The sequence below is a fragment of the Syzygium oleosum genome, unplaced genomic scaffold, assembly GCF_021117445.2.
Source record: "Syzygium oleosum isolate NSW1041296 unplaced genomic scaffold, Sole_v2.1 Sole_v2.02, whole genome shotgun sequence".
NCBI classification, from domain to species: Eukaryota; Viridiplantae; Streptophyta; class Magnoliopsida; order Myrtales; family Myrtaceae; genus Syzygium; species Syzygium oleosum.
Genome location: NW_026607486.1, coordinates 993,067 through 1,006,423, shown reverse-complemented (window position 1 = coordinate 1,006,423; position 13,357 = coordinate 993,067). Strand labels below are relative to the sequence as shown.

General features: G+C 42.3%; 2 protein-coding genes across 2 annotated transcripts; one reads left to right on the top strand and one right to left on the bottom strand.

The window, feature by feature from the left end:
- Nucleotides 1–917: 917 nt before the first annotated feature.
- On the top strand, nucleotides 918–8,076 carry LOC115686777 (uncharacterized). Its single transcript, XM_030612171.2, has 11 exons — nucleotides 918–1,115; nucleotides 1,224–1,262; nucleotides 2,162–2,253; nucleotides 2,979–3,228; nucleotides 3,410–3,529; nucleotides 3,610–3,685; nucleotides 4,612–4,820; nucleotides 4,991–5,099; nucleotides 5,877–5,969; nucleotides 6,947–7,107; nucleotides 7,365–8,076. The coding sequence occupies exons 1-11, from the start codon at nucleotides 918–920 to the stop codon at nucleotides 7,899–7,901; spliced, it is 1,884 nt and encodes a 627-aa protein (XP_030468031.2). The 3' UTR covers nucleotides 7,902–8,076.
- Nucleotides 8,077–8,259: 183 nt separating this feature from the next.
- Nucleotides 8,260–12,115, bottom strand: LOC115686775 (FT-interacting protein 7). Its single transcript, XM_030612168.2, has one exon. The coding sequence runs from the start codon at nucleotides 11,471–11,473 to the stop codon at nucleotides 8,447–8,449; it is 3,027 nt and encodes a 1,008-aa protein (XP_030468028.2). The 5' UTR covers nucleotides 11,474–12,115; the 3' UTR covers nucleotides 8,260–8,446.
- Between the last annotated feature and the right edge of the window lie 1,242 nt (nucleotides 12,116–13,357).

Below are 13,357 nucleotides of genomic sequence, written 5' to 3'. Positions count from 1 at the left end.
CGAATTCATATTCGAGGGAGAAGTTTGCAAAAAACGTTTTTGTGGGTGTTTCTTGCATATCGGTATTCGCAAAGCAGTTTCAAAGATTAATACATAAAGTTATATGTGGAAATATTTCGAGTTTGTATGACACTGGATTGAGAAAAAAAAATCGGTCGGGAAAAACTGGAAACCATTAATTTGAAATGCAACCAATAATTATTTTCCAAATTTTTTGGTTTTTCATATTTTTGGGCCCCTTTCTGACGAAAAAAATAATGGTTTTGGGCCCTTCGGGAGTAAAAAAAAAAAAAAAGCACGGTAAAGCTGAATAACTTGTCATACTTTTTTTGTCTAAACTTAAGTAGATCAATAAACCAAATTGTATTTTGAGTTCATCCATCAAAATAGCTAGCAGTAATTCACTCTGTCACCTGTAGTTGCTCTTGCTGTAGACTTCCGTGATGATCTAAAATTACTATTTAAATTGTGAGATGTCAAGACTTACGTGTCAATTTTTATACGTAGTAAAAATTTTTAGATATACCAAAATGGGGAAAAAAAAGAAAAAAAGAAAAGAGGTTAAAGAGCTTCTGCAAAATTGGAACGGGGAACAAATCATAGTCAATCCCGACACGCGAAATTAGTGACTTTTTTAGTTGTACTTTGTTAACCTTAACATTAGACCTTCGATTGAATGGTTTTCAAAAGGGGCGATGAATGAATGCCATTATTGTCTTGTAAGTTTGGATTTGATCGACCCGAATCCTGTTGGATCCGGGTCGGGCTCAGATCCAAGACCCATTTGCGCAGCGGCGGAACGAAGGGAAAGAAGGGAAGGGGGCAAACTCTCTCGAGGCTCCTCCGTCCGTCGACGCCTCCAACGGCTGCGCACACCTAAATCTCTCTCTCTCTCCGGTCAAGAGGTCGGGAGGCGAATGGAGGACATCGAGGATCTGGTGGCCGGAGGAGGCGGCGGAGGAGGAGCTCCTCCCGGTTTCCGGCTTCCGCTGACGGCGGTCGGGGTAAAACCTAAGCGGAGGGGCCGCAGTAGGCCGGATACGTCGGGGGACGAGAAGCGCTCTCTGGTCAAAGATTCAGTCGCGGCCCGCCCTTCCAACGTGCCCGGCACTCAGGTCCTCGCATCGCTTCCTCCCAATATTTCTTTTGTTTCTCTGTCGCCGCCGCCGACGCGCCATCTTTTTCTTCTTCGTCTTAGTCGAGCTGCTTCTTTTTTGCCGCAGACAATATATATCAAGACTTTCGGATGCTCCCACAATCAGGCAAGTACTTCGCCGTCTGTCTGTTATTCTGGGGAAGATGGTTCTGCAGAATTCGCTGATGAGCCATCGCTCAAATTTGACCTGCATCACTGAAGATGATTGAATTTCGTGGATGGAAAAGGGAAAAATAGGAATGCCGGTGCTTTGCTGTCTTCGATTTTTTGTTTTGGCATGCTTGGATGCTACTGGTGGTGGGTCTGGTGAAATGGAAAGATGACGATAGAGGAGCCTTCATTGCTCGGTATGAACTGCTCTTAGATGAGGGAAAAAAGGCGACCTGCCTGAATATAGTTTCAGAGGGGGGATGTGGGCAATTCGATGCTTGAGAGTTTGGCACGCATGGCTAGATTCCTTTCAGTTAATATTTTGGATTGGTGGTCCGTAATCGGGGCAATGAAGGTTGCTAAACAGTAAAGGGGATTGTCTAGGGTTCGGTCAGCAATCTTGGTGCTGGAAATTGTGGAATAGCACCATGTAAGAGAGGCGGTGAAGATGTCGGAATTTTCCACACTATCTATGTAATTGTCATGGAAAATTTGATGGTGGCTAATTAAGATGAATTGCATCGATATGATCAATAACCAATGCAATTAGTTTGTTTGATCTGTTTGCAATGGCAGTTTTTTATTGGCCTAACACGGCATTGGCAGGTTTGAGTAGTTGCTGACAACCATTTAAGAGAGCTTGATTTGGAGATTCGTCCCACCAAATAGTAGATTACTGAAATTCTGTAGTTGTGTTAATTTTTTGTTGTCTTCTACATATAAACTGGAAAAAATTCAGCGATTCCCCGTTTTTATTTTCAATTTGAGGAAGTTATGCTAATCTATGAAAAGGTAATCTGCTGCAAATAATTAGCAGCCGTGGCAGTTTTCTAATGTACTTTATGACTGTTCTAGAGTGACAGTGAATATATGGCCGGTCAGCTGTCAGCATTTGGATATTGTTTAAGTGACAATCCTGAGGAAGCAGATCTCTGGCTGATAAATACGTAAAGAACCTATTTCCTTGATCTTTTTTGCCCGAATGGTTTTGCTGTTTCTTTGTATTGTCTGAATTTGATGTGCTAGGAACATAGTTAACAACTGAAGATCCAATTGTTAGTGAAGTTGTAAATTTTTTGGAGTTGAAATTGAGTTCATCACCAGTGAACTTGGTAATATGTGAACATTTTGTGACGTGGATACTTTTAGGCAAGTTATTCTCTTATACACGTGGTTGTTTAGCTTTTCAAAGTAGAAAATTGGACGTTATGTGTGATGTTAGAATCTGTAAGATGGTATAAAACTACTAGTCACTCGAGTCCTTCACTTGGTGTACTTTGTACATCAAGTAATTTCTTGATGTCTAACTTCCTTATTTTTGTCAAAGCAAATGATTGACCATCACATTTTAATCTGATGATGGTTTACATGGAATAGAGTTATGATCCTGAACTTTGCGAAGTGTGAATTTCAGTAAGAATCATCTTGTTTCAATTCCTATCAAGTTCTGTGGGTTCTTATTTAGGTCAAAGTTTATGGGCATATGAGCTTATCAACTCAGGCACGCTAAATTACTTCTAACTTCTATTTTCTTGTTTAAGCTATGTTTTCCTCAGAAATAATTGACTTGACATCTTTGGCATCCTGAAGTTTTTCCATGTTCGTCCATTTTTTTCTGGACTTATTTTTGGTGGGAATTTTATAAGAATTATGCTTTGTCTGTCTTATCCAGATGCACAGTCAAATCACCAAGTCAGTCTGCAATGGAAACTCTGATAACAAAATGTAAAAGTGCAAAGCGGCCACTGGTGGTGGCAGGCTGTGTGCCTCAAGGAAGTCGTGATTTAAAAGAACTTGAAGGTGTGAGTATAGTTGGCGTCCAACAAATTGACAGGGTTGTCGAGGTTGTAGAAGAGACTCTCAAGGGGCATGAGGTGCGGCTTTTGCACCGTAAGAGATTGCCAACACTTGACCTTCCAAAGGTGGAATTTGCACATTTAAGTGCAATCTTAATTACTGTTTCTTTGAGGATAAGACAATAGAAGCTTTGTATTCCGCACTTCATTTTGTGCTTTGTAGCTCTGATATCCTCAATCGGAATCTGTTGCTCCTATTTCCTTTCCTTTGTGAATTGAATTTAACTCATAACTTCTTTTGTAACAGGTGAGGAAAAACAAGTTTATCGAGATTCTTCCAATAAATGTTGGTTGTTTAGGTGCCTGCACTTACTGTAAAACAAAGCATGCTCGTGGTCATTTGGGGAGTTATACGATTGATGGCCTTGTAAGTATGATTGGTGGGTACTAGATACCTATAAAATTTAAATTATCATTGCTTTGCTTTATAAATTACTAATGATGCAGGTGGGACGGGTAAAAACTGTCATTGCTGATGGAGTTAGAGAAATATGGTTGAGCAGTGAAGATACTGGGGCATATGGTAGGTTGCAATGATATCCTTGTGCTTTTTTGGCATACATATACTTGCAAAAGTACGTGCATCCTAATACTTGTTCAAAATTTCATCCCCTTTTTGGTGATAAATGTGATTAGGAATTTCAAAAGGTTTTTTGGTTGATGGATCAATATAGGTAAGGGTAAATTACTTCCACACCCCTTATTATGGCAAAAGAGCAGGGACGTTCCACGTTACGGAAAGTTGTAGAATCAACCCTATCAGAATTTGTTTGATCTCAAGTGATTAACCATGATGATGCGACTTTTGTATGCTTTTTCTTGTTTAAGTAGGCTATAAGGTTGTCTTGGAAGCCATAATTATGTGCCGTACATTTTGGTAATAATGTCTTGTGACATGGATTCATGCCTCATGTTTTTTTGTTTTTGTTTTTGGGTTCACTTAAATTGAAAATCCGCATTAAAGTCACCAATCAATTTGATTGATCCAATAGATTCTTATTAGGGTTGTAAGAGTAATTTGCAAAACAAATGGGATGTTTCAGCAATTTTGCCAAAACATGGGCTTGTCAAAAGTAATGTATCTTATAATCCAGTACTCACCTTGAAAGTGGATTGGTGTGCAAAGAACTTTAGTGTCTATTCTTCTTGTGGTGGTTTTTTTATATTGATGACAAACTTCTTGTTTGATATTTTAGTTGATAAGAGGAAAAACATGTTGCAATCCATCTTCTTATACAGAACTCTTATTGATGTAGTGCATCTGCAGTCTAAGCAGTCTTCGGTAATTTTTATGGAGAAGATAGGAGTATATACATCTAATAGACACTTTATTTCCTTTATTTAATAAGTTCATCTAGCCAGAGTAGCTTTAGGCCATCTTTTGGGTGTGACTTGACGAAATGCTGCCGGTGTGTCTGTTAAGTGTCTCTGGGCCTTGAGTTTTTGTAGGTCGTGATATTGGAGTTAATCTTCCCACTTTACTGAAAGCCATTGTAACTGTACTTCCACCTGACGGAAGCACCATGCTTCGGGTTGGGATGACGAATCCACCTTTTATTCTTGAGCATTTACAAGAGATAGCAGAAGTTCTGCGTCATCCATGTGTGTACTCTTTCCTGCATGTGCCAGTCCAATCAGGGAGTGATGCTGTCCTTACTGTGAGTACTATTATTGCTTACAAACTTCTCATTCTAATCAAGTACATTATCATTTCTCTAGTTGGTGATACGATGTTTATTTCTTTCTTTCTTGGATCAATGGTGCAATTGTTTACTTAAAATAAAAATTGCACTGGTGATATGCGAAACTGGCTTCCATCTTGATTCAGGCTATGAACCGAGAATACACTGTGAGTGAGTTCAGGACAGTGGTAGATACCTTAACTGAACTTGTGCCAGGGATGCAGATTGCGACTGATATCATATGTGGATTTCCTGGTCAGTCTCTTTTTTAAAATATTCTCAACATGTTGAATTTCTATGTAATTGTTAGTATGCAATAACTGTCCAGTAGCCTCTAGTTCCAGTGAATCTGCTCTGCGCTTTGAATGGTGAAATGTTGTGCGTTCTTCTTGTTCTCACTAACTGGTAGCCTTTCAACGGATGTTCAGGCGTTGGGAATTTCAAAAGGAAAAGAGTTGATTTGATAAAGTGAGATTTGAAAACATGTCTAACCTACCTAAGCAGGCTGCAGCTGATATGTTTTGCAGACTTGATTAGTCAGAACTTGGGGCACCTTTGATTACCTCATTGTCATATTTCTTTTGTTGGTGTAACTTCCCATCGAGGTCTGGATATCAGTAACTTCCTCCTGTAAATAATCCGCTGAAAGGATATAAGTCTCAGTCGCAATTGCTCACAAACTGAATACAGAGCCATGCAATGTCTCGATACTTTTGTTTTTCTTCCTTCATCTTTAATTTAACTTGTCTTCGATATCTGCAGATGTATAACTGTGCGTGACTGTGCAAGTGAAGAAATATTGGTTTAATAAAATGATTAAAAAACTAAAATCAGTTAGCTCTCTTATGCGGTATGAGTACCAACGGATCACTTCAATACTCTAAAAAAGCATTTCATGGTGACTTGGGAAACTTCTAAACCAATTATAAGCAGGGTCCTCAACTGTTCGGTTCATTACCTTAGTTAAAGTGTGTGCATGTTTTCTTCAACTCTTCATTAAGATGCTAATCCTCCGCCCTTGGACCTTTTCAGGTGAAACCGATAAAGATTTTTCGGAAACAATCAGTCTTGTCAAGGAGTACAAGTTCCCTCAAGTTCATATATCACAGTTTTACCCTCGACCAGGTATACTTGGAAGGCATGTTACTTTTATGCATATAAATAAATAAGTCCTCCATGCATCACTTCCAGATTTTGAGGAAATAAAGAATAATATAATGTGCATGGTTCAGTCTACGGTCTCCCCACTGGCAATTGTTTATCAATAATTTATAAGTTACCCTGTGTTACTAGAGTGAGGAATGACCTGCTCAAATACAGTTGTCAGGAGGGGCTCCGGCTTCTAAGGAACGGGAATAGGAATTGGCTCCTAGTTTTGTCTGTGTGAACTACACAGAATATGTAGGTTGTATTAATTAAAAAATTTCAAATTCTTCTTGATATATAATTGCACTTTTGTAGATATTTGAGTATGACAAGTGTGCAATGCATATTTTTTCTATGATTGTTAGGTGTGCTTCTAGATTTACTAAGCACCATTATGCCTTATTCGTTTTGTTTTTAATTTCCCTCAGACTGTTGAGTTCAAGATTCAAGAAATAACATCATATTACTTGAATATGAGAGTTTAATCACTGTTTTTGCACTCATTCACATGGAGTCTTACATAGGATTATACGTGATCCCCATGTAAAAAACTGGAGGATTGTATTAATACTTGGGGTCGAATACTGTATTCATGGTGGAGTTTAAGTGGGAGGCAATGCCTGAAAGATCTTTCAATATGCTTATTGTTGTGACTTAAGAACCTTTGGAGGCTCTGAGTCACAGAGTCCAACCTGATGGACGTGATGTCAGGAGGATTGGGCGTTTGGAGAAGAGACAGGTAGAAGTTCTAGGATCTTGCATCTGGGGTCTTATGTGAAAGTAATACCACCAAGTAAAGTGGAGAAGTGTAGGTACATACATGTAACAATGAAATATTGTGACAAAAATGCTTATTGCCCTTGTGGCGAGCCTGACCGCGCTTTTCTGTTTGCCAGTTGCTTAGCAAGATATTATTCTAATAACAGACCGATTCTTCTGCTTTGTTTATCTCACAGGAACGCCTGCTGCAAGGATGAAGAAGGTACCTAGTACTGTTGTGAAGCAACGGAGCCGTGAACTGACTTCTGTTTTTGAAGCTTTTACACCTTACAGTGGCATGGAGGGGAGAGTGGAGAGAATATGGATAACTGAGATTGCAACAGATGGCATTCATTTGGTGAGTTCGAAATTTAGATGCTGGACCTCTTTCATCCCTTCCACCATCTCCACAAAGAATTTGATATGTAACGGTTATTTGACTATTCGTCCATATTTTGTTGCTTTTTGGGTAAAATGCATTGTACATGCCTTTTATTAGGTAAATAGTATTCATATCTGCCTCAGTTTGAAGAGCTCAGCTCTTGGGCATGCTCTCTACCCTCTATTTCATTCCTCATCAAAAGTTCCCTATCGGATCCCTTTTCCTTTTGCAAGGTTGGCCATACAGAGGGCTACATACAAGTACTCGTGGTTGCTCCAGATAGCATGCTGGGCACATCAGCCATTGTGAAGATAACATCGGTAGGAAGGTGGTCGGTTTTTGGAGAAGTGATTGAGGCTCTGAACTGTGTCAATCAAGAGACAGCTTCAACCAACAAAAATTGGCAGGATGAAGCCTCTGCCTGCTCCACCACTTGTGATGCATCTTCCTGTTCAAAAGAGGCTGATCCTTGTGCTTGTGGCGCACAAAGTTGTTGTGAACAGAAAACTGCGGAGGAAGCTGCTCTTTCTAGGAACGACATACGGGAAGATAAAAATACTAGTTTAATTGGATGGCTTTTGAGGAAAAGAAGGAATCGTGTGAAGAAAAGAGAAGAAAGCGAAATTGTCTCTGGACATAATTCAAGCCAAGAATTGGTCAGTAAAAGAAGGGCTGAATGGGGTGGCATTGATAGAGCTCTTTTGGGTGGAATGTTGGTGAGCTTAATAACAATTGTTGCTCTAGTAATGCATCTTGGAGCCAGAGCTTAGACATAGATTAAAGTACATTGGTTTTCACTTTACCAATTTCATATTTGTGTCCATTGCAGATTTTGCAGTTTAGGGTTCTCGTAAGAGATCAAGATTGACACATGATGATGGATTATTCATGATAATTTGTTATGTTGTATTAACGTTATAACAGATGTCCTATTTTTTGGCTTCCCATTGGTTCCTCCTTAGCCTGATAACCTTACGCGAAAAAATTTGAAGGACTCTGACATAATCTGTAAATTCATTCTTAGAACCAAAAACAGGTATCGATTGTTGGGGCTTCTGTTAACGCTGAACTTTACTATGCTGAGCTGAACGAGTACGAAAACCATCTCAATTGAAGGAGAATGCTGAGTTATGCACGAGATTAAATTTCCATTTCAAGAGAGAAATCTGATGCATGTGATAAGTTACTCTAGTGAAGGGTGTTACACTCTGTTCTTCCCTCCTGAAGTGGTGTTAATGCAGGGTTCATTCACTTGATCACTTCCAATTTACAAAATCATGACTAAGAGGAAGTGAACCGCAAACAATCTTTGATCTCATAGAAGCATATCGGACTTGGCAGGCAATCTCTTGAAGAAATTCACCGGCACAGAGGGCATCTTGGTCCTGAAACGGGGATGTCTTAGCGAGTAGAGTCCCGCCAGTATTGCCACTACCTGAAATGGCGTAACATACAGGACGATGGCCAAGATCAGCACGAAAATGATTACTATAGCTGTCGCTCTCGGATCCCGCCAGCTCAGTAAAGCCTGAGCTCTTTCTCCTTGCGTTGCTAAATCTCCTACCACTGTCTGCACTCTTCCTGCAACACTCCTGAGGCGATCATACCTAAATTTCACAATATCTGCTGGCTTTGTTGATGGAAAAGTATCGAATTCCTCATCCAGCTCATCTGGATTAGTAAACTCTGCCTGCGAAAGCCGAGCATCCATATAGGGCGGGTGCCTCGGCCTGAACCGATAGTTCCATATCCCGACCACGAAAAGATAAAGAAAAATCGTGGGCAAGATCAGCTCCGGGTAGCAAACCAGTATCAAGAAAAGCACGTGGACAAGACAGGTGGTGACCGGATTTCTCCAGTAGCATATTTGACTGTACCATTGGCAAATTGCTGTTATCCCGGAAAGAAGCGACATTATGCGGTGAAAATTGGCCTTGCTCCTCCTCAGACTAAACATGTGGTCGTCCACGTCTAGCATGTATTCAACGACCTCCCTCCTAAGAGGTGGCTCGGCTCGCGACAGCCTCGCTGACACGATCTGCATCGCTTGGCGGCGGAGCCCATCGATGTACCTAACAGGTATCGGTTGCACGTAATGCATTTTCGGGAGCAATGGCTTGCCATACTGAGTCACCATGTTGATCCAAGCCGTGCAAGTGAATCGCACCGCCAATTCGAGCTCTCCGCGTTTCTGTAAGCCGGAGGGTTGCAGGACCAGGAGGGGATAGCAATGGATGTACATCCGGTCGGTCTCCAGTGTAGAGAGTCGGATTCTAACCTTCCCAATCCTCTGGTCTTCCGCTTCATCTTTTCCGTTGATGTGGCAGTTGTCAAAGACGCCGATGGTAATCACTGTGCAGGGATCGAATACTTCCCACGTGTACTTCTCATGCCACCTCGGAGCCAGCGTGTCAAGGAGCGTTCGGGTTCTAGCCCATTTGTTCCCATACTTAGCCACACAATAGGCATCGGTGATCTTGCCATCCTTTCCCTTCATGGGGAGCAAATTCCTGGCGCTCCGTATCCCAAGTTCAAGAAATCCGATGCTCGGCTTTCTCAGATGCTTCGATGAGGGCTGAAGATTGCTACTGAAATGTGTTGATTCGTCGAGGGCATGATACCCCGAATCCAGGCAAAACCGGATGCAAATCTTGCTCGAAAACTTTACTTCCTTCTTCTTCTCCGCGTCATCGGCCTTGGATGGTGGGAGAAGGTTGAACCAACTGTCCGGGATCTTTGCAGTATCTAACCTCTGAGGAACATTTCTAACCGGCATTATCAGCCTCCCCAACGTCTCGTCCTTTCCAGGTCCCACCCTTTCGTCAACTGAAATAATGATATACTCCTCGAAAGGCTCTGACGCGACAAACATTAGCTCATCATTCCAGACCGGATTGATGGTCTTCATCTGGGAAGGCCTAGTGATACGGAGCTGATTCCCAAGCTGCACCTTCACATATGTGTCCGGCGCCTGGCCTTTGTCGGAGGGGACGAGATCCTGAGCCCCAATGATGTGGACTCGGAGGTAGTACAGCTTCGGCGAGAAATAGACCTTCGATCTAGTGTTGGAGAGGTTTACATGGCTCACATTGTGGGCATCGGAGTGCCACGCTTCAGGAAACGACTCATCCGCCTGCGTCCCCATCCAAACCGCGAGCATGATCTCTCCTTTGCCCCTCTCTCCTTTCTTGGTCTCCAGTTTGTACCACTGAGGCGCCAACGGGCTATCAGGCGGCACTCGATAAGGCACTTCATGGGTATCGAGGACGACCCTCCCCACAAAATCATCCTTCCCAACATCCTTGTCCTTTATAGCGATTTCCAGGATATGCGACTGCATCCGCTCCCTCGAGAAAGCGAAAGTCTGTTTCCACACTGGGTTTTGGTTCTTCTCCAAGTGCTTGGTCACCCCTTTGTAGTTCCCTAGCTTCACCTCCACATATGGGTCAAGGCTCCCTGAAATATCCATGACAGGAAGGTCCTTGGCCTTAACCACACTCACATACAGAAAATGCATCTGCTCTACCAGGTCACAAGTACTCACCATCTTGTCCCCTCCTCTGAATCGCATCCAGGCTGCGATCGAAGGCCGGGTCTCCACCATCCCAAACCCTGGGTTCTGCCTCGGCATCTGCATGTGCATCACAGTTGCTGGAGCTGCTGGTGCTCTGGCAAAATCAGCCCTCATTTGCATGTTGGGTGGTGCATTTTCCATCATCTGATGTGTCTGAAATGCAAATCCTGAGGCCACAGGAGGATAATTGGCAGGACCACCTGTGGCATTCCCGATGGAATAAAATGTCCTCGACTCTTTCTCCTTCTTCTTTTTCTTCTTATGCTTGCCCCCCAAATCCTGATCACCCTCAAGATTGTCGGTGTTCACCTCTTGCGGGGGACTCTCTGCATCTTCAAAAGCTGCGCCATTCGCCATAAACGGATCAGAAAAGCCCTGAATTGCGTAGATCCTGAGTGCCAAGTCGCCCCTGATGTGCAAAAAGAGGCCCCGCTTGTCGAGCGGGTACCTCTGGACAAATGCCTGCGACTCAGACCACGGGACGGAGCCCCCAGAGATCTTGACCCAGCCTAGGAAGTGCTTGTGGTGTCCGCCGCCTCTCTTGTCATTGTACACCGCGATCTCGATGGTGGTGTTGGGAAGCTGCGTGGGGCTGGTCACATTGAAGAGAAGCTTCTCGTTCCACTGGGGGTTGAGGTCTCCTGGCTTGGCCTGAGTCCTCTGAAGCTGCTCATCAAACTCTACTTCCACGTATGTATTGGCCGAGCCTTTCCCATCTTTGGGCACGAGATCACTCGCATCAAGTACTTCCACCACCAGCTTTGCCATTTTAAGCTCCCGGTCCTGCAAATATCAACGATGGAGTGGTCTTTTCTCGACTTACATGCGAGAGCTGGAACAAGAAGACGAAGAAAACAGACACAGTGCGACACAGAATCGTAGGAGGGGTGACCCTGGAAAAAGGAGGAACTGCTGGTGGGCAGCGAGTGAGTGGACGTGAAAGATGATGACAAACGCTCTTTTTCTCTCTTTCTGTGTCCTGACTTGTTCAGTACTATTATATGAGTTGAGATTCACGTTGATCACCTCAAATGGCGAATTTAAAATGACACTGCAAAGTTCACGGAAAACAGGGTACTTCGAGATTTGGGATTCAAAGGGATGATGCAGAATACTTTCGATTCGAAAGTGGTTGAATAAACATGGGGCGAGCTACGCGCCACTGCAAGAAAATCAAAGAGACATCAAGATTGATCGAAACCTGGAGAGGGTATTCAATGAAAGTTTCTAAGTACACGGGATATTCAACATTGAAGTGAAGAAAGATCAAAACGCGATCGGAATCAGGGACTGGGGAAAAGCGAATCGCTGTGTGAATTGGACCAAGCCACGATCATCATCGCCCATTTTTTTCTTTTTCCACCTCGTTTTGTCTTTTGTTGACCCGTGAGTCATGTCCATCTCCATCGTTTTTTGTTCTCTTTTTTCTTATTAATCGGACGCGACTTGATTTACTCTTATACTATAAGCTTCTTCGTTGACGTGGACGACAGATTGCAGTAGAATTCACGACGTTTCAAATCATGATTCCCCGGGACTCGTTCGCACGGTAAAATCTCTCTCTTTCTTCAGTAATTAGCCAATGACTCGTGCAACCCGATACAGAGAAGGTCATTGCTTGCGTCGGCCCGTCTCGAGACCTCGATGCTGATGTGATCTGACCATCTCCTCCTGTTAATTAACATGTTATATGTGCATCGTCGGTCCCTTTCCTATAAGTTTAGGCTTTCGAAGAAATAAATGGTCGGTCTAATTACACTATCCATAGCTTATGTATGGTTTGTTTCGAAAAACTGTTGATCTTATGTGGTCCGTGTAAGGCAAAATGTTGCACGACGAGGCCACGGCGGGGCGATTCGCTGAGCAATTTGCGGTGGGGGGAATACGTGGAGGGGGCAAACCTACATTCTTCATGGTGTGCTCTGTTGCGTCATTTCTTTCTATCTTTCTTTATTTTTTGGGGGGTCTAAGGGAGGACCCATTAAATGGGATGAATTAAAGAAACATTATTAGTTTAATCATTGCATTCAACTTACAGGAAATTTTTTTTTTAAAGAAAGTATTAAATCTATTGTACGAATGCCAATTTAGTCCTAAACTTTTTGACGATTTGCCAATGCAGTCTTTCTGACCAATTTTGAACAAAAATCGCTTACACGGACAATTTTTGCAATTTTTTTAAAATTTATAAACGTTTAATCTTTTCTTTTCTTTTCTTTTGTTTGTTTCCACAATGTGGGCTGGCGAGTTGCCAGTCCCTGGGCGAGGGCCACAAAGCCTTCGCCGGTTCGGTAGAGAAAAAAAAACAAATAAAAGAATTTAAAAAATTCAGAAAAATTACAAAAATTGTCCGTCAACGCCAAATCAATTGTGCCACATAGGACAGATGGCGTTCATGTAAGCAATTTCCATTCAAAATTGGACGAAAGTCCTACATTGGAAAATAATCGAAAGATTTAGGACTAAATTGATCAAATTGAAAAATTTAGAACTGAATCAACATCCGTAAAATATGTTTATGACTTTTTTAATAATCATTCCCTCCTAAAAATTTAGATATGAATTATTGAACCGAGACTCTGGGGCACACACATGACTAGTACTGTCCAAAGGGTGAAGCTATAGCACTAGTTAGTCGCCCTCTCTCATATT

Coding starts and splice junctions, on each gene's coding strand:
- LOC115686777 (XM_030612171.2), top strand. CDS start 918: ATGGAGGACATCGAGGATCTGGTGGCCGGAGGAGGCGGCGGAGGAGGA. Junction 1,263..2,161: donor TCGGATGCTCCCACAATCAG/GCAAGTACTTCG, acceptor TGACTGTTCTAG/AGTGACAGTGAATATATGGC. Junction 5,100..5,876: donor TATCATATGTGGATTTCCTG/GTCAGTCTCTTT, acceptor GGACCTTTTCAG/GTGAAACCGATAAAGATTTT.
- LOC115686775 (XM_030612168.2), bottom strand. CDS start 11,473: ATGGCAAAGCTGGTGGTGGAAGTACTTGATGCGAGTGATCTCGTGCCC.